This window comes from Harpia harpyja, chromosome 14 (genome assembly GCF_026419915.1).
Source record: "Harpia harpyja isolate bHarHar1 chromosome 14, bHarHar1 primary haplotype, whole genome shotgun sequence".
Classification (NCBI taxonomy): Eukaryota; Metazoa; Chordata; class Aves; order Accipitriformes; family Accipitridae; genus Harpia; species Harpia harpyja.
Window position 1 is genome coordinate 7,847,316 of NC_068953.1, and position 22,440 is coordinate 7,869,755.

General features: G+C 51.8%; 2 protein-coding genes and 6 non-coding genes across 9 annotated transcripts; 3 read left to right on the forward strand and 5 right to left on the reverse strand.

Moving 5' to 3' along the window:
* Positions 1 to 3,306: 3,306 nt before the first annotated feature.
* On the forward strand, positions 3,307 to 5,743 carry MRPL58 (mitochondrial ribosomal protein L58). The gene is made up of 6 exons (XM_052808988.1): positions 3,307 to 3,498; positions 3,832 to 3,868; positions 4,138 to 4,197; positions 4,850 to 4,932; positions 5,043 to 5,212; positions 5,511 to 5,743. The coding sequence occupies exons 1-6, from the start codon at positions 3,337 to 3,339 to the stop codon at positions 5,593 to 5,595; spliced, it is 597 nt and encodes a 198-aa protein (XP_052664948.1). The 5' UTR covers positions 3,307 to 3,336; the 3' UTR covers positions 5,596 to 5,743.
* Positions 5,744 to 6,174: 431 nt separating this feature from the next.
* On the forward strand, positions 6,175 to 6,247 carry TRNAR-UCU (transfer RNA arginine (anticodon UCU)). Its single transcript has one exon. It is a non-coding gene; the product is annotated as a tRNA-Arg (tRNA).
* Positions 6,248 to 7,133: 886 nt separating this feature from the next.
* Positions 7,134 to 7,206, reverse strand: TRNAR-CCU (transfer RNA arginine (anticodon CCU)). Its single transcript has one exon. It is a non-coding gene; the product is annotated as a tRNA-Arg (tRNA).
* A 505-nt stretch (positions 7,207 to 7,711) lies between these two features.
* TRNAR-CCU (transfer RNA arginine (anticodon CCU)) lies at positions 7,712 to 7,784 on the forward strand. Its single transcript has one exon. It is a non-coding gene; the product is annotated as a tRNA-Arg (tRNA).
* A 493-nt stretch (positions 7,785 to 8,277) lies between these two features.
* On the reverse strand, positions 8,278 to 8,350 carry TRNAR-UCG (transfer RNA arginine (anticodon UCG)). Its single transcript has one exon. It is a non-coding gene; the product is annotated as a tRNA-Arg (tRNA).
* A 3,327-nt stretch (positions 8,351 to 11,677) lies between these two features.
* On the reverse strand, positions 11,678 to 11,750 carry TRNAR-CCU (transfer RNA arginine (anticodon CCU)). The gene has a single exon. It is a non-coding gene; the product is annotated as a tRNA-Arg (tRNA).
* Positions 11,751 to 12,055: 305 nt separating this feature from the next.
* Positions 12,056 to 12,128, reverse strand: TRNAR-UCG (transfer RNA arginine (anticodon UCG)). The gene has a single exon. It is a non-coding gene; the product is annotated as a tRNA-Arg (tRNA).
* Positions 12,129 to 18,603: 6,475 nt separating this feature from the next.
* Positions 18,604 to 22,432, reverse strand: ATP5PD (ATP synthase peripheral stalk subunit d). Of its 2 annotated transcripts, none has more exons than XM_052807753.1 (6): positions 22,283 to 22,432; positions 21,731 to 21,861; positions 20,938 to 21,034; positions 19,423 to 19,494; positions 19,016 to 19,078; positions 18,604 to 18,881 (listed from the first exon to the last, which is right to left on the reverse strand). In XM_052807753.1, exons 2-6 carry the CDS (start codon positions 21,850 to 21,852, stop codon positions 18,750 to 18,752), a joined length of 486 nt encoding a protein of 161 aa, XP_052663713.1. In that variant the 5' UTR covers positions 21,853 to 21,861; positions 22,283 to 22,432; the 3' UTR covers positions 18,604 to 18,749. The 2 variants fall into 2 exon arrangements, with proteins under 2 accessions (XP_052663713.1, XP_052663714.1); XM_052807754.1 differs by having other exon boundaries at positions 21,731 to 21,899; positions 22,283 to 22,383.
* Positions 22,433 to 22,440: the final 8 nt, after the last annotated feature.

A 22,440-nucleotide genomic window follows, 5' to 3' on the forward strand; every position in this document is an offset into this window, starting at 1 on the left:
CCGTTTTAAACAATCCTGTGTGAATCAGCATCACAGTTAAGCATACAGCAGATTAACTATATTTTCAAATGCTTTATTCTCTTCTTGAATAAAAAGAAATGCCGGTATTCTCAAAGCTGAGATTTTCTTTACAGCTACTTTTAAGAACAGCAGAAGAGTTATTTCTTTGATTTTCATGTACAATTTGGGTCAAGAAAATGCTTCAGGCTCCTTTGCAGAAAGCAGAGAGAATATGCCGAACTATACTGCTGCATTATTTATATAATATACATTTTATGCACTTGGACTACTAACATTTGCCACATGATAAAAAACCCCTTTTTTGTCAGCTCTGAAGTCTCTGTAAAACCTCACAATTTCTAAGCTTGCAATTCAAATGTTATTTTTGTTTTGGTCTTTCTTGAAAACCACATATCCAAAAATGACTGATGTAAGTAACATGATATTAGTATTTGGCTTAACAAAGGAACAGCTGCTGTATATCAGCAGTTTGTTCAGCAAAGTGCTGAGGGCATTTTTTTCTGCATCCAAAAATATTAGTGGCCATATATATATGTCCTGATGACTATGTGAGTCAGAGTCACTTGATTTTTTTCTTAAGTGAGGCTTTCAGCGATCAAAGGAGGAAAAAATAAGCATCTTCTGGCCTTTTATCCCACCTTCAATCTAAACTTTTCAAATTGCTTTGAAAACACCAAGGAAAACTACACAACTCCACTAAGAGGTAAGAAGAGAGTATTAAGCAACCACGCTGCTCACCACAGAAACTGGTCTAATAGTGAGCAGCAGCTATTTAATAGCACACCGCCATGATGCAAGACAGAAAAAAAAACACTGCATGCAATTAAAATGGATGAGAAAAAGTACGATATAATAGGAAATAATGATTAATTTCAGAATTTGGCAAAACCAATGACCCTATTCAGCTCACACCGTTAAGATCAATAAGGGCACAGCTTGTCAAGGATTCAGTTTTAAGCTGAATTTGAAAGACGACATTTAGATAAGTGCATTTCCATCAGATCTAGTCCGGCTTCTTTCTTTACCACCAGTTTGAATAACCCTTCAGAAAAGCACCCATCATTACAAATAGGGGTGGACCACTTGAAGCACAAATTCAAGGGTTTTACAGATCTGAAACTCTCATGGGGAAAGAAATGTCCTGATTCAGCAGTCTTCCCTCTCTTACAGGAGCTGAGACCTTCTGGAAGGTCCCTCTAAGTCCCGACTTGCTCCTACATTAATGGCTTGTGCCCTCACTCACACAAGGAGCAACAGGCTCCTTGGACACATCAGCTTTTGCATCACGTTTCAGGGATGGCTCCTTACAGCTCTTACTCACCAGTGACCACTGTCACCAAATGGGGTGAGCTTGCTTTCTAAGCCAGCATCAGTACTGACGCAGTTCATTTCGCCAGCTTAAATGTCAAAAACTTGGCTCCCCTTGGGTCATGCCAAAGACCTTGTCATCCCAAGCCCTGCCTGCCAGGGAGAGCTGTTTCCAGCCATCCAAGTGGAGATCATTCTGCTTTTTACCAAGGCTCTTTGGACACCTGCATCCACCAACACAGCATGGGAATGAAGAAAAACCAGGGAAATGTCCTTTTAGATGGGTCTGGCTTCAACTGTGTGATCTTCAAGCTCCTTTCCCAGCCCCTCCGTGCACCACACAACAACATCGTCCTTGGTGTGTGTTACCAGCACAGTAACAACGCCGACATGTTTGACAACAGTTGGTAAAATGAGTCATCCTGCTTTGGATATTTTACCCATCCCTCTGGCTACAAATCACAAACGTTTACCTGTTCACTGTTAGAAATTAAGGTCACCAGATGGCATGGTTTGTCTCTGACAGTTCTGGTTTTTTCCTTAAAGCATTCCGTTTTCAGCTGAGTTTGGACAGAGAAAGCAGAGCAGAAGAACCCCAGGACATGGAGATTCAATTAAAACAAAGTGTGGAGCCCTCCTTGGCCCCCAAGCTCCGCTCAGCCACAGTCAGGACAGACCAACCATCAATGTTCAGGACTTGCTCCTTTCCTGAGGATTGAGTTTCCTGATTTTGCACTGATTATCTAAATGGGACCCAGCTCAGATCCTCAGTCACATGGTCTTTATATCAGCTTTGAAACACCCATTTTACTTCACCCACAGTTTTAAACAAAAGATCATCAGCTCCTGTCAAAACACCAGAGCAAATGACAGCCCCATCCCTGCCTGTGCATTTTCCTGCCGCCAGAAATAGCAATCCCTGCCCCTCTCGAATGCACGCCCTTATTGTCAAGCCAACCTGACAGCTCCAACAGGAGTAAGAGCTGAAGGATTTCCAAAAGTGCTTCACTCCCCTGCATCCCCCATCCACCTCGGCATCTCTCTGACAGACCTGGAAACACGTATGTGCTGTTGTATCAGCATTAAAAAAAAAAAAATTATATATATATACACATGTATATATCACTTTTTAGTACTCTTGAGAAGACAAAAATCTGAAACATTCCAGGTGCAAAACCTAGACAGTACATAAAAAATGCTGGATGTATCTTCACTTTTACGCCCACCCGTCACCGCTCAGCTCACGAAGCTGTGGCGTGCAGGCAGGAGCGTGCTGTACCCCACCGCTGCCCGCACCACGAGGAGCTGGAAATGACCTGCCCAAACCAGCCCCTGGTACCCACCCCGGGGCCTCCCACACCCCACACCATGCCCCCCCACGGGTCACACAGGGGCACCACACGGCCACCTCGCCCCAGCATCCTCGTCCCCAGCCATCCCACCACCCACCACCCCCCACAGCAGGGCCTGCCTCAGCGCCCACAGACCCCATATACCCCCCAGATGCCCCACATCCCCCACTCGGCACCCCACAGACCCCATATACCCCCCCAGACCTCCTACCTCCCCCACAAGGTGCCACACAGACCCTATAACCACCCCCCCAGACCTCCTGTATCTCCCATTCAACACCCCACAGACCCCATGTACCCCCCCCAGACCTCCTACATCCCCCCCCAGCATCCCACAGACCCCATATGCCCCCCAGACCTCCTACGTCCCCCACACGGAGCCCCACACACCCCACTTAACCCCCCCCAGACCCCACACCCCCCGCCAGCCCCAGACCTCACAGACATCATACACCCCACAGATCCCACGCATGACCACACGTACACCCCACACGCCTCACAGACCCCCCCACAGCCCATATACCCCATATACCACAACCCCCCCGGCCCCCACAGCGCCCCGCCCCGCTGTCCCCGTAGGCCCCGCCCCGGAACGCGGCGCGCGGCCGCCGTTTCCGCGGGGACGCCGTGGAGGTGGCGCACCGGGGGAGCCAAGATGGCGGCGCACACGCTGCGGGGCCTGTGCCGGCCGCCTCTGGGGCTTCTCGCCGCCCGGTTCTCGCAGCGGGCCGCCGCCGAGACCGAGTACCGGAGTGTCTACAGCCTGGACAAGCTGTACCCGCCGCGGCAGGACGGCGACGCCGCCGCCAGCGCTCCGGTGAGTGGGGCGGGCGGGGGGGGGGGAGAAGGCAAGCGAGGGGCGGGGCTTGGCGTGGGGCGGGCCTTAGCGCCTGAGTGACATAAGCGGGTGGGCGGGGGTTATGTCAAGGGGCAGGGCCATCGCGCGTGGGCGGGACTTAGCCCAAGGGGCTGTTATTGCGGGTGGGCGGGGCTGAGCAGAAGGGGCGGTGCCGTCGCGGGTGGGCGGGGCCAGCCAGCCCCAGGCCTCCGGGGGCGAACGGGGCCGGGTGCCAAGTGCCGGCGGGGGCGGCCCTGCCTCCCCCCGGCCTCGCCCCAGCGCCTGACGCGGGCACCCCGCCGTGTTTTCCAGGAGGAGACGCAGCCGGCCGCCCTCGACATCCCCCTGGGTGAGTCTCCCACCCCTCCCGCCACCAAAACGGACCCTGACCAGGGTGCTCGGCTGGGCCTGTCCCGGTTGAGCGCCCGGAGGTGGGTGAGGCCGCGGCCTGCGGGGCCCGTGCTCAATGCACAGAGCTGAACTCTTGAGCAAAAGCACAACCGAGTCACAGGCGTCCTTCAGGCCTGCGTGCTGCAGCCCGGATCGTCCCCGTTCCCCGCTGCAAAACCAGCTGGGGACGAGTCTCCGGGTCAGCACACTGCTGTTCTTCTCTTCCAGCTCGCCTGACCGTGTCCTACTGCCGGAGCAGCGGCCCTGGGGGGCAGCACGTCAATAAAGGTGAGGAGGAGGTTCTCCCACTTTGAAGGAAAAATCACAGTCTTCAGTTGTTCCTCTATACTTTGTGGTAAAATATGGAGAATTGGAAGTTAAAGAGCATCCTTGTGCTGCCCGATGCTAATTTTTCATTATCCTTACCCTACATTTTAACACAACATTTAAGTCTATGTAGTGCTCGAGACCAGTGGTAACGTATTTGGTTCTCCCAGAAACACTCTTACTGGTATCATTGCTGCTACACACGCCACGTGAAACACCACCTCTGTCTAATCTGTTTTCATTGATCAAACATACAACAAGCCACCTGGATTCTGAAGCTTCACAGTGCAATAAATTCTCAGCTTAACTCAAACTAAAAATACTTCCTGTTCTGCCATTGCCATTAAAAATAAGGTAGGTAGTGACTGGCAACAGCAATAAATCTTGTAGCTTCTAGAAAGGCAAATACCATGACACAGTCTCCATAAAAATTTTGAGTTTCTCTTGTAGAGTGGTATTCAAAAATACAGCAAGAAAAAAATTACAGTCTTTCAGGAAATGAACACTGGAATCATCCTATGTTCAAAGCCAGCAGTGAACAGGCTGAATTGTTTCATAAAACTTAGGAAGGCAAGCCATTACATTGAAAAAAAGATCCTGTTTTTCCTCCCAGTGAATACCAAGGCAGAAGTTCGGTTCCACCTGGCGTCAGCAGACTGGATTCCAGAAGCTGTGAGACAAAAAATGGCATCGATGGTAACTACCCTCCCCCCAGTTCCAGCCACAGTTTAAATGTCACACTTTCAGACAGCATGTGACAAGTCTAACAAGGTTTCAATGATCACATCACGTTTTCTCCTCTTTAGCACAGGAATAAGATAAACCGAGCTGGTGAGTTGATTGTGAACTCTGAAGAGAGTCGCTACCAAATGAGGAATCTGGCGATTTGCTTAGAAAAAATCAGAACCATGGTCACGGAGGCTACCGAGAAGCCCAAGGTGGTATCTAAGGAGACAACACAGAAGCTCATAGAGAGGTATCTTTATGGAAATAGCCTTTATTTGAGATGGATTCAGATTATCATGTTACATGATTTAGTTTGCAGCATTTTTAGACAATCTTCATACTCATTTGGATTTCCTTTATTAAAAAAAAAAAAAAAATCACTGGTCTGTTAGACTTTAACTGCTTTCCTGGGTAGTATCCTACGAACAGGGACTTTTTTCTATCTGTGGACATTTGTTGGCTCATCAAATCTACATTATATCTGTGCTCAAAGTTGAATATTTAAATGGTTTCTTTATACACTAAAGGATCTTTTCATTTTGTTTTAGGGTGGAAAAAATGAACCGTGAACGACTACGACAGAAAAAGATACACTCAAATATAAAACAGAGCAGGAAGGCAGACTTTGACTGAGAACAGCAGAGATCGAAGTCCTTGGCATACTGTCTTTTTAAAGACATGGCGTTGGCAGCTGTAGATGATGCAAAACTCATGAGCTATATTGAATAAAAATGGTCTGAAAGTGTAAATAAAAACATTTAACAACTCCTTTTGAAACTAATGTTACACTGTGACAACATGTCAATCATTTTGCAGAAAAATTATTGTTCATGTTAGAGAGAAACTAAAAATTCAGATTTTTGTCAGCTACTTTTTTTTTTTTTTAATACTTTGTGTCCTTCATCCATACCTCTGCTCTATGAGAGCACCCTCTGCTGCTGAACACAAAAACAGCAGTAGATTTTGGGGGAAAGAAGGGGTAGAGTACATATCTACATCCTGCATATCTAAGTAGCAAATAGAGTATTCACCATTTCAAGCACTTCCCTTCCATTTTAGTTGATTTTTTTCCTAACCAAAAAAAGTGCATGTCATTTTCCTAAATTAACCTAAAGCCGTGGCAGGAATTTGGCAGGAGGCAGTTGCTCTCTGGTAGCACTAAAAGCGTGTCTCAAAGACAATGAAATTACCCTTTTTTCATGTTCTCACAGGGCCCCAGTGGCCTAATGGATAAGGCACTGGCCTTCTAAGTCAGGGATTGTGGGTTCGAGTCCCATCTGGGGTGAGGAGAGGTGGTTCTGTTTTAGGCAAAAACCCAAATAAAAGAGGAAAGTGCTCTCTGCTGGTCCCTGGGGTTTAATTGGGGCACAGCAAGGTGTGCAGGGCTCTGCTCCAGCCAGTGCCTGCTCCCCTTTGGAAGGGGGGGGACTTTTGAGCTCTCCCCTTACACAGCCCAGGTCAGCATTTACGTTTGCAAAAAGCAGAGAGCTCAAATCCCACATTCTACCCAAAACGGGCTGCCTGGAGGGGTGCAGGAGCACACTGATGCATCTTGACATCCCTCCCAGGAAACCCTGACCCAGGCCAGCTGCCTCCACCTCTGAGCGCACCCTGCCCAGCTCAGGAGAGCAAAGACATTTGTTTTATCCTGCCTAAAGCTTTCTGCATGGGGGGGGGGGGGGGGGGGGGGCCTGCCAGCTCCCCCTCTCACAGGCAAAGGGGTCTGCAGCTCCATGCTGTGCCCTGGCCCTTAGAAGCAAGCAGGGCTGTCGCTGCTTCAGACTTATTTCTGACACTGAAAGTCATTACACAGACATCAATGGGGACAGCAACAACCTCGACTGAGACCCCCTGTGACCAGGAGACCTGACTGCCACCTATCACCTATTGCTCAGGCCCCCCCCCCCCAGATTTTACAATAAGATTTGCAAAATTTTCCTGAAAGCCTCGGAGCCACCACACGACACCAGGGTTCGGAGGAGCTAGACATTTCGGGGATTAAAAGCGTATTCCAAGATTGCACCTGTTTTTACACCAAAAACCCCCAGATTCCTGACCCAGGGGCCGGGGGGGTGCCCCAGAAAGGACTGAGTCGCCCCTAACCGCAGCAACAAACCCCCCAAACCGCGGTACACCAGGAGGCGGCGTAGATCCCCCGAAGGGAAAAGAGTCACCCCAGATGGGACTCGAACCCACAATCCCTGGCTTAGGAGGCCAGTGCCTTATCCATTAGGCCACTGGGGCTGCATACAAATGTATTTTTGGTACCGTAACTTAACTCTCTGATGGCCAGAGGGGAGCGTGGCCACGGTGCGTGGGAAAGGGGGGGGAAGTCTAACACAGCCCCGAGAAGACCCCCCCCCCGGGACTGCACGTCCCCCAGAGCAAGGCAGCGCTGTCCCAGCCAACCCACGCAGCTCTCCTCCCTCCATCGCCCAGTAAAACCGCCCAGCGCAGCATCGGCTCCGTGCACAGCCCAGAAACGCCGGCGGGGTGGGGGGGGAGAAGGGTGGGGGCGAGGGGGGGCTGGAGACCCCTGCGAAGGGCCCAGCTCCGCCCGCACGGCCTCGTCCCGCTCTCCCGCGGCGGCGGGGCGGGACGTGCCGGTGCCCACCGCTGGTTTTCGGTGCAATAAGCCACCCCCCCCGCCGCCCCCGCCCCAAGCGACGGGGCCGTTTGCTGCGGTCCCCCGCGGAAAAAGCGCGGAGGGGGGGGTGCGGGGCGGAGGAGGGGGGGCAGCTTTTGCGCGGCCCCAGTGGCCTAATGGATAAGGCACTGGCCTCCTAAGCCAGGGACTGTGGGTTCGAGTCCCACCTGGGGTGGAAGCCACTTTTTGCCCACCCCGGCTCCTTGCAGCAGTGCCCCACAGGGAGGGGCGACGTGGGGACACCCCCTTACATACACAGACCCCCATGCCTCGGCCCAGCCCCGCGGTAGCTCACCAGGCGCTCCCTGCAGCGGTGAAAAGCCACGGCCCGGGCCGCCCCCGACCTTTTATTCCCCCCTCCCCGCCTCGGGAACGGGCCCCAGCTGGGGCTCAGCCTCCGCCCCGCTCCGGTTCGCCTTCACCCCCGGGACAGGGTGCCCTGGGTTGCTGCCCCGCAGTGGGGCAGAGCCCCGGGGACACGAATCCCCCCAGAGACTTGTAGGGCAGATGCCAGCCTAAAGCTGCCCCCAGCACGGGCACATTCCCTCGAGCTTTGCCCCACTGCTACCCCCGGGGATTCTCTCACCCCACGGGGTATCGATCGTTGTCCCCCCAATCCAGTAACAAGGGGAAATTAAATGACTCCAGCATCTCTCGTGGCTTTAAAACAACCACGAAGGGACTCGAACCCTCAATCTTCTGATCCGAAGTCAGACGCCTTATCCATTAGGCCACGTGGTCCCCCATAACTCTGCCTTGGGGACAGTGACACACACGGGGGGGGGGGGGGTGTCCCGTGGGTGTCCCTGCCACCTCCTGCTCATCACCCATGCTCCCATCCCTCCTGGGATTGCAGCTGTTCCTCCTGGCCTAGCGCTGGCGATGGGGATGAGCGGGGGGGGGGGGGGGGTGTCCCTCCTTCCATGGGACCCCCCATGGTGCCAGTAGGTCACCATAGACATCCCCCCCCAGCCTCAATTTACCCTGTATGTGCTGATGGAGACCGTCCCGTGCAGGAATACTGCAGGCTGGAGTGGCGACATTCCCCTCCTGCCACCAGCTTTGCTGCCCACCGCTCAAGCCATGCTGCTGAGGATGCCAGCAACTCCGAACATAAATATAATCCAAAATACAAAGTGCAGACACCATCCAGGAGACACCCCCAACACAGAGCAGCTGGGGTCACCCTCACCTTCCAGCTGCCGGGGGTATGTGAGTCCAGGCCTTCCCTGCCACATCCCCACGGAAAGGCGAAGTCAAGACCATCACATCTAGCTGAGGCTGTGTATGAGCCGTAAGCAGGAGGGAAGGCGTGTTTGACTCCCAGGGTCAGGCATGACTGAGGAGGAAGAAGGAGAGGGACAGCTGGGACCCTGGAGACAACTCATCCTTTCCCATGACAGCATTCAGTGTGATGGTCACAGTGTCAATGAGCCACTGGTGATGGGCACCCGCTGTAATGTAGCCCTGCTACAGCATAATGGTGTGATGCACAGAGAAACACCACAGGCCTCGTTAAGCTCCTGTTCATTATCAATAACACCCTCTGCATTCTCCTCCCAGTGCAGCTTGGCTTCTCCCCTAAACCTGTGTTTCTCATCTAATCCTAAAAAAGTTTCCCAAAGCCCGCCACAGGGCAGGAAGGTATTTTAACCTCTTCCACAGCCGTGGGCGGTTTTTGGGGACAAGTTGGTTCCTGGGGTACGTTCAGCTCAGCTCAACCGGTGTCTCTTTTCTGATGTGTCCATCAAACAAAAGCTGAACAGAAATGTGCTGGAGAGAAAGGGCTGCACGAGAAGAGCGATTGTGCTCTGCGGGTGTGCAAAGCTTCCCAGCACAGTGGGTGGCAGCGGCCAGCAGACAGACCAGAGCACGTAGCAGCTGCCCCAGCTCCATCCATCCTGAGCACCCCCCGTGATCTCGCCAAGGCGCGGGGGGCACAGGGGGTGTCGGGTGCAAATCCCAGCGGTGTCAGGTGGGGAGAGGCCGGTGTGATGGGGGGGCACAGCGGGCAGCGCCAAGCCAGATGTGTGGTGGGGATGGCATGGCCAAGTGGATCCGGTGCCTGATGGTGGACTGGGGGGCCAAGGGTCCGAGCCCCCCATGGCCGAGAGTCCTTTGGCCCTGGGGTCTTACCCCAGGGTGCAGGCAGGGCTGCAGGAAGCTCCTTGTTGCCGGCAGCGGTTGCCTGCTCTTGCCCAGCGCCAGGGAATTTGCAGCCCTGAGAAAGTCATGTGTCACTGCGGCACCTCCCCTGGGGCTGTTTTCTTCCCTCTCTGCACCCTAGTCCTCACCCACCAGCCAGCAAAGATGCTCCCACTCATACGGAGCAGCACAGGTTCAGCCTTCTGCTGTCTGAGGCTTAGCGCTCCAGAGGGAGGAGAGGAGAGAAAAAGCAAGAACAATACTTGGTGCCACCCAAGCGAGGCCATCGCTGATGGAAGTCCCTCTGACCACACAGTGAACCAGCCCAGGCCCCTCACGATGCTGCCACCAGGACAGCCCAGCGGGAGTGCAGGTACGGCATCTCCAGAAGACGCAAAGAAAGTGCTGCCTGAAGGAAGCCAAGTGTTCAAATACCCCCAAAAGCCACCTGATGCTATCCAAACTCGTAAGAAGGATACAAAAAATGTTCTCTGGCCATGTGGCCATGCTTTCAATCGCAGCCCTGAAGCTGGTCACCCAAAGAGGTGGAAGTCAACTAGTCCCAGGTAATACCAGCCTGGAGACACCCCGTTAGCCCCTTTCCCCGGTCTCCAGAGCAGGCAAGTTTTGCTGAGTGGCACAGGGACCTGCAGCTTGGCTTCCTGGGGCTGCTGGCAGTCCAGCGCCCAGGGCTTCAGCAGGTTTGCTGCTTTCCAGGCAGCAGAGTCATTTCCTCCACTCCTGAGAGAAAAATTACTTAGAAAGAAACTTCACTTTCAGTTTTACTAGTGTGATATCAACCTGACCGCAGCCGCCTTTTAAAATCCATTAACTCTGTAGGAAAAGACCCTCCAAGCAGCTTTTTAATGCAACAAACCTGAGAGGGCATTATCCCAAAGGTACTTATGTGGAGGACTCTGGTCTCAGGGCAGCACAACCAAACTGCATGGCCCCAGTGACCAGCCCCTCGCAGAGATGCGGTTTCTGGCAGAGTAAAGCTTCTTTCCCATCAGAGCTTGTCCTGCTCCGGGAAGAGGTTTGCATGACGCTTGCAAAGTAGTCATCCCCAGCATCAATTGGCTTTTTGTTGGGGGTCAGATGCAGCTGATGCTACAGGGAGCACCCGGAGAGGGTAAAAATGCAGCTGAAATTCCCTGCTCAGCCCTGACCCAACACAGACTCAGCTCTGCCCAGACAAGGCTAAATAAACAGCTTTAACTGCTCTGCTTTTGCACTTTCTGGGACACCTTGAAAGATGCCTGTGCCGCAGCCAGAACCATCCTTTCATTAACACCTCTCCAAAAACCATCCTTTCAACAGGTCCCAAGGCAAAAGCTGGTTGTTTTTCCCTCAGTAACAGCCTCGCTTGAGCACTCAGCACTTGGGACCGCACGACGGGCCGGATAAAGCACCTGCCTTTGTACTGGAACCTGGGGCAGTTTGTAGCTGCTCCTCGTTGCTTCTGTTTTTCATGAGATCTACATTGGGACTGTTGGCCGGGAGCAGATAACCACATCATCCCAACAGCATCGTGTACAGCTTGGGTACAGCAGTTGTTGGCACAGCGAGGAAGCTTGGAGCTGCCATGGGCATATCTCTGCTCCAAAACACCCATCATGGCCCACTCTGACCTCCCTCTTCAGTCTCCCCCTCTGCAAGTTCTGTCTTCAGCGGCTGCGCTCACAGACCCGTGTTCAGCGGGGTTGTTTAATTTGCGCTTCTGGGTTATCCCGGTGCGTTAACCTCCTTAATTGACATCTGCCACTGGGGATGGGGAGCGTCTTCCCGCCGAGCAGCCAAAGCCAGCTCCCGCCGGGCAACAACAGCAGCAGGAGAAATCCCGGCAGCGCTGCGCGGGGCTGGCGGCACTAAAACGGGGAGAAGGAGCACGGAAACCGGGCTGGCACCGGCTAAAAGGGGGCTCACCCCAGATGGGACTCGAACCCACAATCCCTGGCTTAGGAGGCCAGTGCCTTATCCATTAGGCCACTGGGGCTGCGCAGGGCGCGCGCCCCGGCCCGCGGGAACGGCCCCGAGCCCGGCGCCCGCTCGCGCCGCGGGACTTTGCGCGGGGGGGGGAACAACGTGGTCGCGCGTGTAACCCACGGACGGGGGGGAATCACCGCCGGGCTCCAGAGGAGGGGGAAGAGGAGCCGGGCTGGACGCGGCGAGGGAGGGGGGCACGGGACCTAAACCGGTGTTTGCTTTTTCCCTCCACCCCCCCCCGTGAGGGGAAGAGGCGCGAAGGGAGAAGTGGGAAAAGCTGGAGCCGGTTTAAAAGTGGGGGAGAGGAAAAAGAGCCGACCACGAAGGGACTCGAACCCTCAATCTTCTGATCCGAAGTCAGACGCCTTATCCATTAGGCCACGCGGTCACTGGTGCTGCAGCCCCCCCAGCGCTGCTGCCAACCCCCAGCATCGCTCCCACCGCCCCCCGGGTCCCACCCGAGCACCCCGGGTGCTGGGGGCACGGTGGGACGCCAGAAGACATGGCCGGGGAAGGACTCTGTTGCTGCAACCAGGCCGTGGGGAAATCAAGCGTGAGACTTGCCGTCTGCGATTGCCGCGCTGGAGCCGGGGGACAGTCCCGCAGCCGGGGCTTGGGTGCTTTGCTGGGGAGAGGCAGAAGCAGGGTGCTGCGCAGTCTGGGTTCTCGCTGAGCATCCAAGTCATCCCATCGCCTCAGTCAGACTCGCAAGTGCCATGCGGGTCCGGCTTCCCTCCCTCCTCTGCCCCCCACGGCGAGCTGCTGCAGGAGGGACGTTGGGGAGCCGAGGACCTTGCTGCAACAGACCACGGTGGGTACCAAAAGTCTACAGGGCAACAGGACAGATTCGCAGCTCCCGTGAACTCACATCCCACCAGCTGCTGGCAGACATAAGGGATTGCTGGAGGCCAAGTCGCCTCTCACACTGTTCTGGGGGCTCAACACGGTCCCACCTCTAGTGACACTGTCACCCACCAGCATAAGCTCCTACAGCCGACTCAGCCCTCAAGCCCCAGCACAGCGGTCACCCCTATTTCTCCTCCTGCCCCTCATGTCTGATTCAAACCCTGTCTTATGGCCCATATGCTTCCCACCTCCTACCTCAGACACAACCAGAGGCCACAGTAATAAGGTGCCATCTATGATGTCCCAGCGGGACGGCACTTTCCGAGCACACAAGAATTGGAGCCACTTCCCTGCAAGGGAAACATCACTTCGAGCACCTGGAGGTATCACTGGATTCACAGCAGAAAAAATAGGCAGTGATGGAGAGGAGGGCAGCTGAGGAAAAGATAAACAGAGATTTAAAAAAAAAGTCTCTGAGCCTTTCATCTTAACCGTGAGGACTTGGGGAAGAACCTCAAGAGCACAGGAGATCAGCAAGGAGGCAGAAACAGAAACTCAGTGAGTGCGTGAAAGGCTCAGTGCTTTGGGAAATGAGGACATACTCTAACTTCCACAGCCTGGGCTGCTATGGAGCAGAACCAGACTCGAAGGAGAACAGCCTCTCCCCCGCCTCCCCAGCACTTCTCACTATTCCTATTCCATTTCAGTGGGGTTGCAGCAGACTCTCAGCCCTGTAAATGAGACAAGATTTGCTTCTGAGTGGCTCTGGCTCCTTGCCTTTTCTTTGTGGAGATGGGCCCTTTCTTTTCCTCTCCCTCAAATTGTTGGATTATTTTTTTTTAATGACCTTATTTTTCCTTTACCACAACTAAAGGTTGCTCCCAAGAGCCAGCTGAGTGCATCAAACCATTAGCAAATCCTTCCTTCCAATGCAAATAAATACATAAAAAGTCTAGCTTCTGTTTACAAAATATCCGTCCCTCATTAATAAATATCAAATCAACTTCCACATAACAAATGACGTGTCCTGGAACTGTTCATAAGACACACAGTACTGTTTGCCTCCTTATTTGGAGGCAGGAGACAATGCAGCGAGCTTTTATAGCTATCCTTACCTTTTCTCTTGGGACAGGTAAGTTCAAGAGGGATAGAAAAACCTTGAGGAATTCTGTTCTCATCCATGTGAGAAGGGATCCGCCTGTGTTAGTAATGTTTTTCACATCCACAGGTCCATACCCTTTCTCTTTTGGTACACCTCTCTCTCACAGGTTGAGATCTTGCCTGATCCTTTTCTGATTCAAGTGGAATTTTTTTTTCTAGCAGGGGCTGCTCCGAGGTACCTCTGCACCTACTACGATGTTGTTGAGTACCTGAACATTTCCTCTTACAGCAAGCTGCATGCACACATACTGCCCAAGACAGACTTGAAGGAGCCTGTGGAAGTGAAGATGGATTTTATGCTTGTGGCTATTCTCTCCGTGGTAAGGACCCAAAACTCCTATTGAGTCTTTATAACAGAAAACTGGGTGATTGCTAGGTTGGGGTCTGAGTCTTCTGCCAGGCAGGGTTGGGCCAGCAAGGCCATGGGGATGAGAATCAGCCCCTTCCACTTCTTCAGCTTTCTGCTGTTTGAAAGCATTTTTGGAAGATCTGGAGTATTTTCTCCCACCTACTTCCAGAAAAAAGTTCAGAGGCAGGTTCAGACAAACAGCCTGCTTTATAGCAGGCTCTAAAAACAAACCTGTGGAGTGCCTGAACTGAGCAATGCATTTGCAGGACACTGGCATGTAAATGTTAACAATAATCTTTTTTTTTTTTTTTTCCCAAACCATTGGACCGTACACTCCCACTCTTCAGCTGTAGGACCAAGATCTTTGCGCTCTCCTCCTGAGCTGAGTTTCTGCAATCTGTGTTGTCCACTGCAAGAGCGACAGGGGAGAACTTCTGGGCTCTGCATTGGATGTACCTAAGAAAATCAGCTAAATATCTTCCCTTTTGTTTCTCCAGGTCGAAAAGCTCCAGACAGTCACTTTTTACTTCGTGTTGAACCTGGTAGGTCCCTCGAGAGTGTTTTTCTCCTGTGGTGCTGAGCCTGGCACTCATTTCTCTCCTGCAACTTCTTCCCCCAGGAGTGGGAAAACACTTTTGCAACCTGGGACCCACAGGATTTCTGTAACATTTCCAAAGTCATTCTGCCCACGGATACGTATTGGTCTCCCACCGTCTTCATTTTAGAGCGGTAGGTTCCCCTTTGATTTTTATCCACTGGCTTAAGAGAAATACAAGGAAGCAAACTGTTGGTATTATTGTAGGAAATGGGATAAACTCGTATGGTTAAAAGTTGTTCCCATGAGCTCTCCGTAACCAAGAACCTCGATTAATGGCGACCACAGTTTATACAAAGCACTTTGTGGCTCTGTAATACTGTAACACCTCCAGGAATGTCCCATCTGGGCTGTAGTTAAAGCTGAGGAAGCAGCAGAGACCGGCAACGTCTTGGAATGAAATGCGCCTTAGCAGTTTGTTGTAAGATACTGGACAGAGCACTGTGGGTCTGACAGAGGGATGGGCACCGCCGCTAGCTCTTCGGCTGCGGGGGGAAGGAGGGAGAGAGGCAGCTCTGCAGCACAGCAGAGCCTGCAATGAGCCAGCAATGAGCCCTGGCCCCTGGTGAGAGTGGGAAGCAGAGAGGAGAGAGGAAGGAGTTTCCTTAGGAGGTGCAGAGCAACTACAGACCTTAGCCCAGAGGCACCCAACAGCCCTTCTTCAAGCCCCAGGTTTCCTCTTCTCACCGCTACATCCCGTGGCTGGGTGACGGACGGCGCAGAGCCTGCCCTGCAAGGATGCTTACAGCCCAGCCTTGCGTGGGACTGAGGAGCGATGCGGCCTCTTGGAGCTCGGTCACTCTCCGCTTTTGTTTCCTCCAGAGTGAACGGACAAAACTCAAACTTGGATTATATGGCCATCATGCACAACGGCAGCTTCACATCCAGCCAGCCCTTCCAGGTCACCTTAACGTGCAGCTTGATGATCTTCAAGTTTCCCTTCGATACGCAGACGTGCAACTTGAGCGTAGCTTCATTCCTCTACCCAGGTACAGCAGCAATCTGAGTTTTACCACAGGTGGGCTAAATTTGCAGGAGGAGGAATAGATAAGATGGACCCTGGCTAGGTCCTCGGTTCCCTTGGCAGCACCACACTCTCACGCTGGGTTAGCGGTGTAACACCAGGGACAATGAGCTAAAACACTGTCATTCTCTTTTGGCACATTTCCCAGCAACATCTCTGGAAGCATCTGGATGTTCTGTGGCAAGTTCCCCCCTGGACTGGTCTCTACAAACCAAGAGACTAGGAGCCTTCCTGCAACAAGGCTACTTGTTCACATACAATTTTGCAGGACTGATCTTTAAACATACCTGAAAGCCATGGAAAAGAGAGGAAATTAAGGACAGCTTCAGGGATCCAAACTGCAGTCAGAGATCATCCCAACAGGAAGGGTTGAAAAATAAGCAGAGGTGACACGAAAGCCTCCAGCTCCCACCCACAAAGGACAACTGTCCTAATTCACCAGAAATTTCCCCCCTGATCCACATTTCCAGAGGTCCAGCCAAGTCTCTTCACCAGAGTCCTTTTTAGTTCTCCCTGATGGGCTAAGAAACCCCAGCAGTGCAAGAACCGTTGCATTTCCCCATCTGCACACGCTCTTGGTTGGGAGGGAGAGGGAGGGGAAATAACTGACCTCTAATAAATACCTAAATTCTGCAACTTCTCTCCTCCTCTGCCTCCTGCCCAAGCAGTAACAGACCTTGTCATGAAGACAAAACGGACACCAGCTGAGATGATGAAAGACAGCCAGAGTTACTTCCTAACTGATGGAGAATGGAAGTTCACCAACCTGAGCATCATTGAATACAGAGAAGAGCTGGATGACGAAGAATTTTCTGTGGTCACCTACGTGGTATGGCAGTACTTTCATAATATATTGCACTGATTTGCCACCAAAAAAAAAAAAAAGTATGAAACAAGATAATTTTCTATGTTAGAGAACATTGCCCAACACAGTAAGTTACCTCCTGCTCACCTAAATTTTGTCCCTCTTCAACAGATTTCCATGGAGAGACGACCCACTCTGTATATTTTGAACCTGATCCTCCCAACGTGCGCCCTATATCTGCTGGATATGGCTGTGTTGTTTGGACCCAGCTCTCTCGAGGAGAAGATCAGTTTCCAGATTGCCATCATCCTTGGCAGCTCCATGTTAGCTGTGATTCTCAACAACATCCTCCCAACTTCCTCCAACAAACCACCCATAATAGGTACCCATCTTTATTGAATAAAACCTGATTTTTTCACAGGTACCAACCCTAAGGAAGGTCTTTGGATGTTTATGGATGCATTCATGAACACTGAAGTCATGAACAGCTAAGCTTTATCAGCTTGCTGGAGTTAAAAATTTCCCCCCTTCCCCACCAGGCAACTGAACGCAGACAGGATTACATCCAAGAAAACAATGCCAATTATCAACTGCTTGCTTTCTTTTCGTATTGTTCTGCAGTGGTATTCTTCTTAGGCACCTTCCTGCTCATGATCATGGCTGTGTTAGACACCTTCTTCCTGTTGCACCAGCAGCACAAATCCCTGCGCTTAGACAAGGTTCTCGGAAGCTTCCAGCAAGGTAAAGCAACCCGTAACCTCTTAAACCCGTAGGTTCGGTGCATTTTACTGCAGGTTCGTTTGAGCGAGGGTGGGTTTCCTCAGGGCAACCAGTGCCCCAGGCAGGATCAGTCGTGGTAGTCACCCACCAAACCCCCTATACTGACACATGTGCTCTTTGCAGACGCACACACCAAGCCAGCGATGAGAGCCATGACCAAGCAGACCACGAAACACCTCGCCAAGGAAGGCACCCAACTGCTGAACCTTCCCAAGAAGGCCCAGGAAAGCAGGCAGCCAGCCAAGCCCCACTGGCAACCACAGGAGCAGGACCCATTTCTGCTGGTTCTGGAGAAGGTGCTTCTCTACAGTCACTTCTTCCTGTCCCTGTTTTTTTTTGCTATTATTTCTGTAAAATGGAGCAGCTAGAGATCAGCTCTGCGCAGTGCTAGTTCAGTTGTTCTCCATTGTATTGCTTATAACCCCTCCACTGTAATTTTTTTCTTGCTCGATTCATAGAGCTGCAGTTTTCAGTTGCCTAAAATAAAAATTAAAAAAACAACCCCACAGGGCATGAGATCTGCATGCTTAGTACTTTGTACTCTAGTTCAGTAGAACTACCTATGTTCTTAAAGTATTCTGTGGGCTAGCAAGTTATTTGAATAAAACAATTGTGAAATCTGGGGATAATACCTTCATTCTACCCATCTATAATTCTTACCACAAACATGACCAACAGAAGAGAGAGTTAATGCCCTTCTTCTCTTATGGAGATGTTTCCATTTTGGGGGAAGGTTTTAAGAATTCCACCTCAGATAAATAAATAAAACAATGCAAGTCTGAAGTGTTTGTACTATTGTTTCTGTGAGATCCGCATCATTCAGAAAAGCAGGACGGAAAGAATAATAGGATTGCCAGGATTAAAGGGGTGATACTTGGGATGTTTTAAAAAAATTTAAAAGTAACTTTTAATTAATTTTTTTTAAACATATCTGAACACATCTACACTTCTTCAACTCCTTTTGCAATCGGCTGCAGCTAAACCATCACAACCAACCTAGGAAACAGCCCTAGACCTCTGCCTGTAGAACTACTGAGGTATATCTCCCACTGCATCGTGGATCACTACTAAATGCACTCCAGCACCTCAAAAGGCTTTATATGTTCAACTTCCAAGCAACTATTCGCCTGCAATGGCAGAACTGCATTCCCTGCACTGTGTGGTTACACAGATGAACAGACAGTTTATTTGCATTACAGAAGGTGCAACAGGACTGAGTTTGATCAACAGGTCTAGCTGGGATCTTGGTCCTTCCTACAAAAACAAGCTCACAGGTAGAAAAGAAAATCCAGGAAAAGCAGGCTGTTTGCAAGTTACTGTATTGTTCCACATTTCTGAAAACCTTGCAACCTCATGTCTAAGATCTAAGCCACAGACAGGAGGGAAAGTACTTTATTTAAAAGATGATAGAGTCTGACAGTTGTTAAGACAAACTGCTTCCAGACAAGTTTACAGATCAGCAATCGGTTTGTGGGGCCAGTATGGATATTTCTCCTTGTCCAGTCTGGTTTCAGGGAAGGCTTCATGCAAGTCTTCAAGTGTCATCTGTTCAAAGGGAATCATGCTTCTGAACTTCTGAAGCTTGAAGTGGGAGCAGAGACAAACACGTTACACGTCACTTGTCAGCAAGAAAGAGCAAAGCACACACAAGTAAGAACAAGGTGTGTGCCAGGCTGGGTTAAAGAGAATATTCACTAAGCGAAGTCCAGACTTACTTGTTGCTCATACTGGGCAATACGAGCTTTGGAAGCCTGCACATATTCAGCACTGCTCTTTGCCTGCAGGAAAGCAGAGGATGTGGTGAATATAGTTATGATAAAGACCGCAACCTAGAGTGAGCCTGCAACCCCATGCTTTAAGTTGGCATTAAAATTCATCATCGTTACACTAGGTAAGCAGACAGAATGTTCATCAAAACCGAGCACGCCAAACCCTTCCACATGCAGAGGTCCTCTTGCTTAGCCAAAAGCCAGAGACATGTGCGAAGACCAGAGCCATGCTCTAGCTCAGGCTGCCCTGCCTGTGCAGATGCACATACAGAACATCCCTTCCCTCTCACCCCTTCCCATCCTCACAGAAGCCAGAGACAACCCCGGCATTAAGGAACAGTTTAAACACTTACAGCTTCCTGCTCTTGGGCATCAATTTTGGCAGTTTGTGTATCCACTGGCTCAGGAACCTTTAGTGCACTGAACTGTAAATCAAAAGAGAAAATTTTTTATGCGGTTTGTTTGATTGAAAAAATCCTTCACACCAGGGTCATTTTCTCTAGCAGCAGGGGAACATTCCCTCCTTTCTTCCTAGGACACGCTCAAAACCATGTAAGTTAATGAGCTTTCTAAAACTGACCGCTGCAGCTTGACCGTGTCCTTCACAAGAAGCACTGCTGACCTGTGAGTTTAAAGCAATCTATTCTGTACTTGCATACCACCACCAGGACATAATACTACACACCTTCATCACAGCACTGTAAAGAGCACAACATTGTAAGGAAGCAAGAAAATCTAATACCAAAGACTTATCATATCACAGACTTATTTCCTCCAAGACAAAGTTCCCAGATCCATCTGAGGTCAGTGGGTCCCCCCAGCCTTGGGAAGCTGACTGTATTGGGTCTGGCTGAGATGGAGTTAATTCTCCCCATAGCAGCCCTCGTAGTGCTGTGCTCTGCATCAGTAGCTAGAAAGGTGTCAATAACACACCAGTGTCTTGGCTACTGCTGAGCAGTGCTGGCACAGCATCAGGGCTGTCTCTCCAACATTTTTGCCCCCCCTCAACGGCAGGCTGGGGCTGGCCAAGATCTTGGGAGGGGACATAACCAGGACAGCTGACCTAAACTAACCAAACAGATATTCCATACCATATGACATCAGCTCAGATATAAAAACTAAGTAAAGGGAGACGAAAGGGGGGCATTTTTGTCTTCCGGAGCAACCACTACACGTACTGAAGCCCTGCTTCCTAGGAAGTGGCTAGACATCGCCTGCTGATGGGAAGTAGGGAATAACATCATTTGTTTTTTCTTTGCTTTTGCACGCAATCTTTGCTTTCACTTTATTAAACTGTCCTTATCTTGACCCACGAGCCTTTTGTTATATTTTCTCCCCCTGTCCAGCTGACAAGGGGGAGTGATAGAGCGGCTTTGGTGGGCACCTGGTGCCCAGCCAGGGTCAACCCACCACACCGACTTTCATAGTGACACCCCGTGCCCTTCAGCAAAAGCCTCACTCGTGCTTTTCAATTCCTGCTTATAAAGAGGATAGCAACCCCTGCAAGCATCCACTAGCTTTACACATTTCACAGTGTGCAGAGCCACACCCACCACCTTCTTCCATTCAGTGAGTTAGAGAAATACTTTGAACGTTCACTTCAGGAGAGGCACTACCTGAATACACTCCTGCAGCCAAAATAATTTATCAAGTTTTCTTTCACCCACTTTCTCACTGTACAGTGCCACAGGTTTCCTCCTGAAAGAAGTGACCTCCTCGAGATCAGTGACACCAATCTGCAGGATGTAAAGCTGGGGCACCTGCTAGCCAAAATCACCTCTGCCAGTTCTGGTGTTCTCCTCTCAACACCAAAGACATTCCCCATTTAAGCCTCCAAAGAGCAATACCCAACTGACATAGAGACTGACCTTCTTCTGAAACTCATCCACCATGCCAGCTTTAGCAACTGTAGCCTTGTAGTAAGCCCAGTCGATGGTCGGGGGTTTCTCTGGCAGGGCGGCCAACCTAAAGAGACGGAGGACAGCAGTCACGTCCGGCGCTAGAAGTAACCTTGTGCTATCATTTGCTCTCTGCCACAGTTACTTTCCAGAGTGTCATCAACAGAGCCTGCTAAGTTTGGTTTAAGTATTTTCAGGTCCATCATTAACAAGGAGCAATGAACCATTTCTGCAAATCCCTCTGCCCTTGAAACAGACTTCTCTATACAGACAAGAAGAGTTCAGCCTGCAGCCCTGCTCCACTTCAGACTGCTATATAGTGCCTCTGGGTGCAGCTCTGTAAGAAAGGATTAGGCAGTTTTCACAATACTGAGCTAGAGGCAATCAGCGATATTAACTGCGCTAGCCAACCACATTCGTATCAAGCAGTGGATGCTGAAGGATTTGAGAAGACTCATGAATTTGTACAGCATTTAACAGAATAACACAGCTTGCAAAATGTTTTGAGCATGCCAAAGCAAACTGCTTTCACAGAACTGCTTTTTTACATTGCAGCTATTGTTTTACTCTGGGGAGGATTAAGTAAACATGACTTGCCAAAAAAAGCCACCAGCCGTCTTGAAGGTGACCTGTTTTGACGCCTGCCGGGACACTCCTGCGAGACCACAGTTACCGACACCGGCTCAAGCCAGCACCGCAAAGGCTGAACGGTTCAGCTGAGGGATCGAACTGCCCCACGCGCAGGAGCGGGGTAGACACTCACCGGGCCGACAGCGCATCGCTGCGGGTCTTCAGGGCGTTGAACATGGCCCTCTGGTTTGGAGGCACCCTCTCGGCAAAGGCCGCCCAGTCAATGGCCTTGATGGCAGCTCTGCGGCCCGCCATGCTTCCAGGCTGCGCCCAGGGGAGGGGATGACACCAGGCGGGTTACGCTTGGGGGGGTGGAGGGCTTGGGGGGAGCGGGCAGGGCCCAGCAACCGCGGGGCTAAGGAGGACGGCTCCGGCCCGGGCAGGCCAGCACCGAGGGGTGCGGGCTGGGGCGGGAGGGGGCACACGGAGCCCCGCTCCTCGGCCCAGCCCCGCCGCGGCCTCACGCCCCCTCCACCGGCCCTCCCCGACACCCAGGCCTGCCCCAGCCTCTTCCCTCCCCCAGCCCCGGGAATCCCACTCCCACCCCCCCCCCGGCTCAGCCGGCCGGTCCCCGCCCCCAGGACCCCCTTCCAGCCACCACCAACACCCCCCCGGCCTCACTCACTCACTCACTCACTCACTCGCTCGCTCGCTCGCTCCCCCCGGCCCCGGTCCCCGCTCTCACCTTCACTGACCGCCACCCTCGTCCCCAGGCGCTGAGGCCAGCAGCGCCGGAAGCCCCTCCCCCGCCGCCCAATCAGGGCGCAGCTCCACCGGAAGGCGTCCTTCCCCTCCTTCTCGGTGACCGCCGCTGCTTGCCCCGGAAGCGCTTTGCGCACCGGA

What these genes read in the sequence shown, in the direction of transcription:
- MRPL58 (XM_052808988.1), top strand. Translation starts at nt 3,337, where the DNA reads ATGGCGGCGCACACGCTGCGGGGCCTGTGCCGGCCGCCTCTGGGGCTT. An exon ending in GACAAAAAATGGCATCGATG is followed by an intron (nt 4,933 to 5,042) that starts GTAACTACCCTC and finishes TCTCCTCTTTAG; the next exon opens with CACAGGAATAAGATAAACCG. An exon ending in ACACAGAAGCTCATAGAGAG is followed by an intron (nt 5,213 to 5,510) that starts GTATCTTTATGG and finishes ATTTTGTTTTAG; the next exon opens with GGTGGAAAAAATGAACCGTG.
- ATP5PD (XM_052807753.1), bottom strand. Translation starts at nt 21,852, where the DNA reads ATGGCGGGCCGCAGAGCTGCCATCAAGGCCATTGACTGGGCGGCCTTT. An exon ending in TGGATGAGTTTCAGAAGAAG is followed by an intron (nt 19,495 to 20,937) that starts GTCAGTCTCTAT and finishes TTTGATTTACAG; the next exon opens with TTCAGTGCACTAAAGGTTCC. An exon ending in TTGCCCAGTATGAGCAACAA is followed by an intron (nt 18,882 to 19,015) that starts GTAAGTCTGGAC and finishes TCCCACTTCAAG; the next exon opens with CTTCAGAAGTTCAGAAGCAT.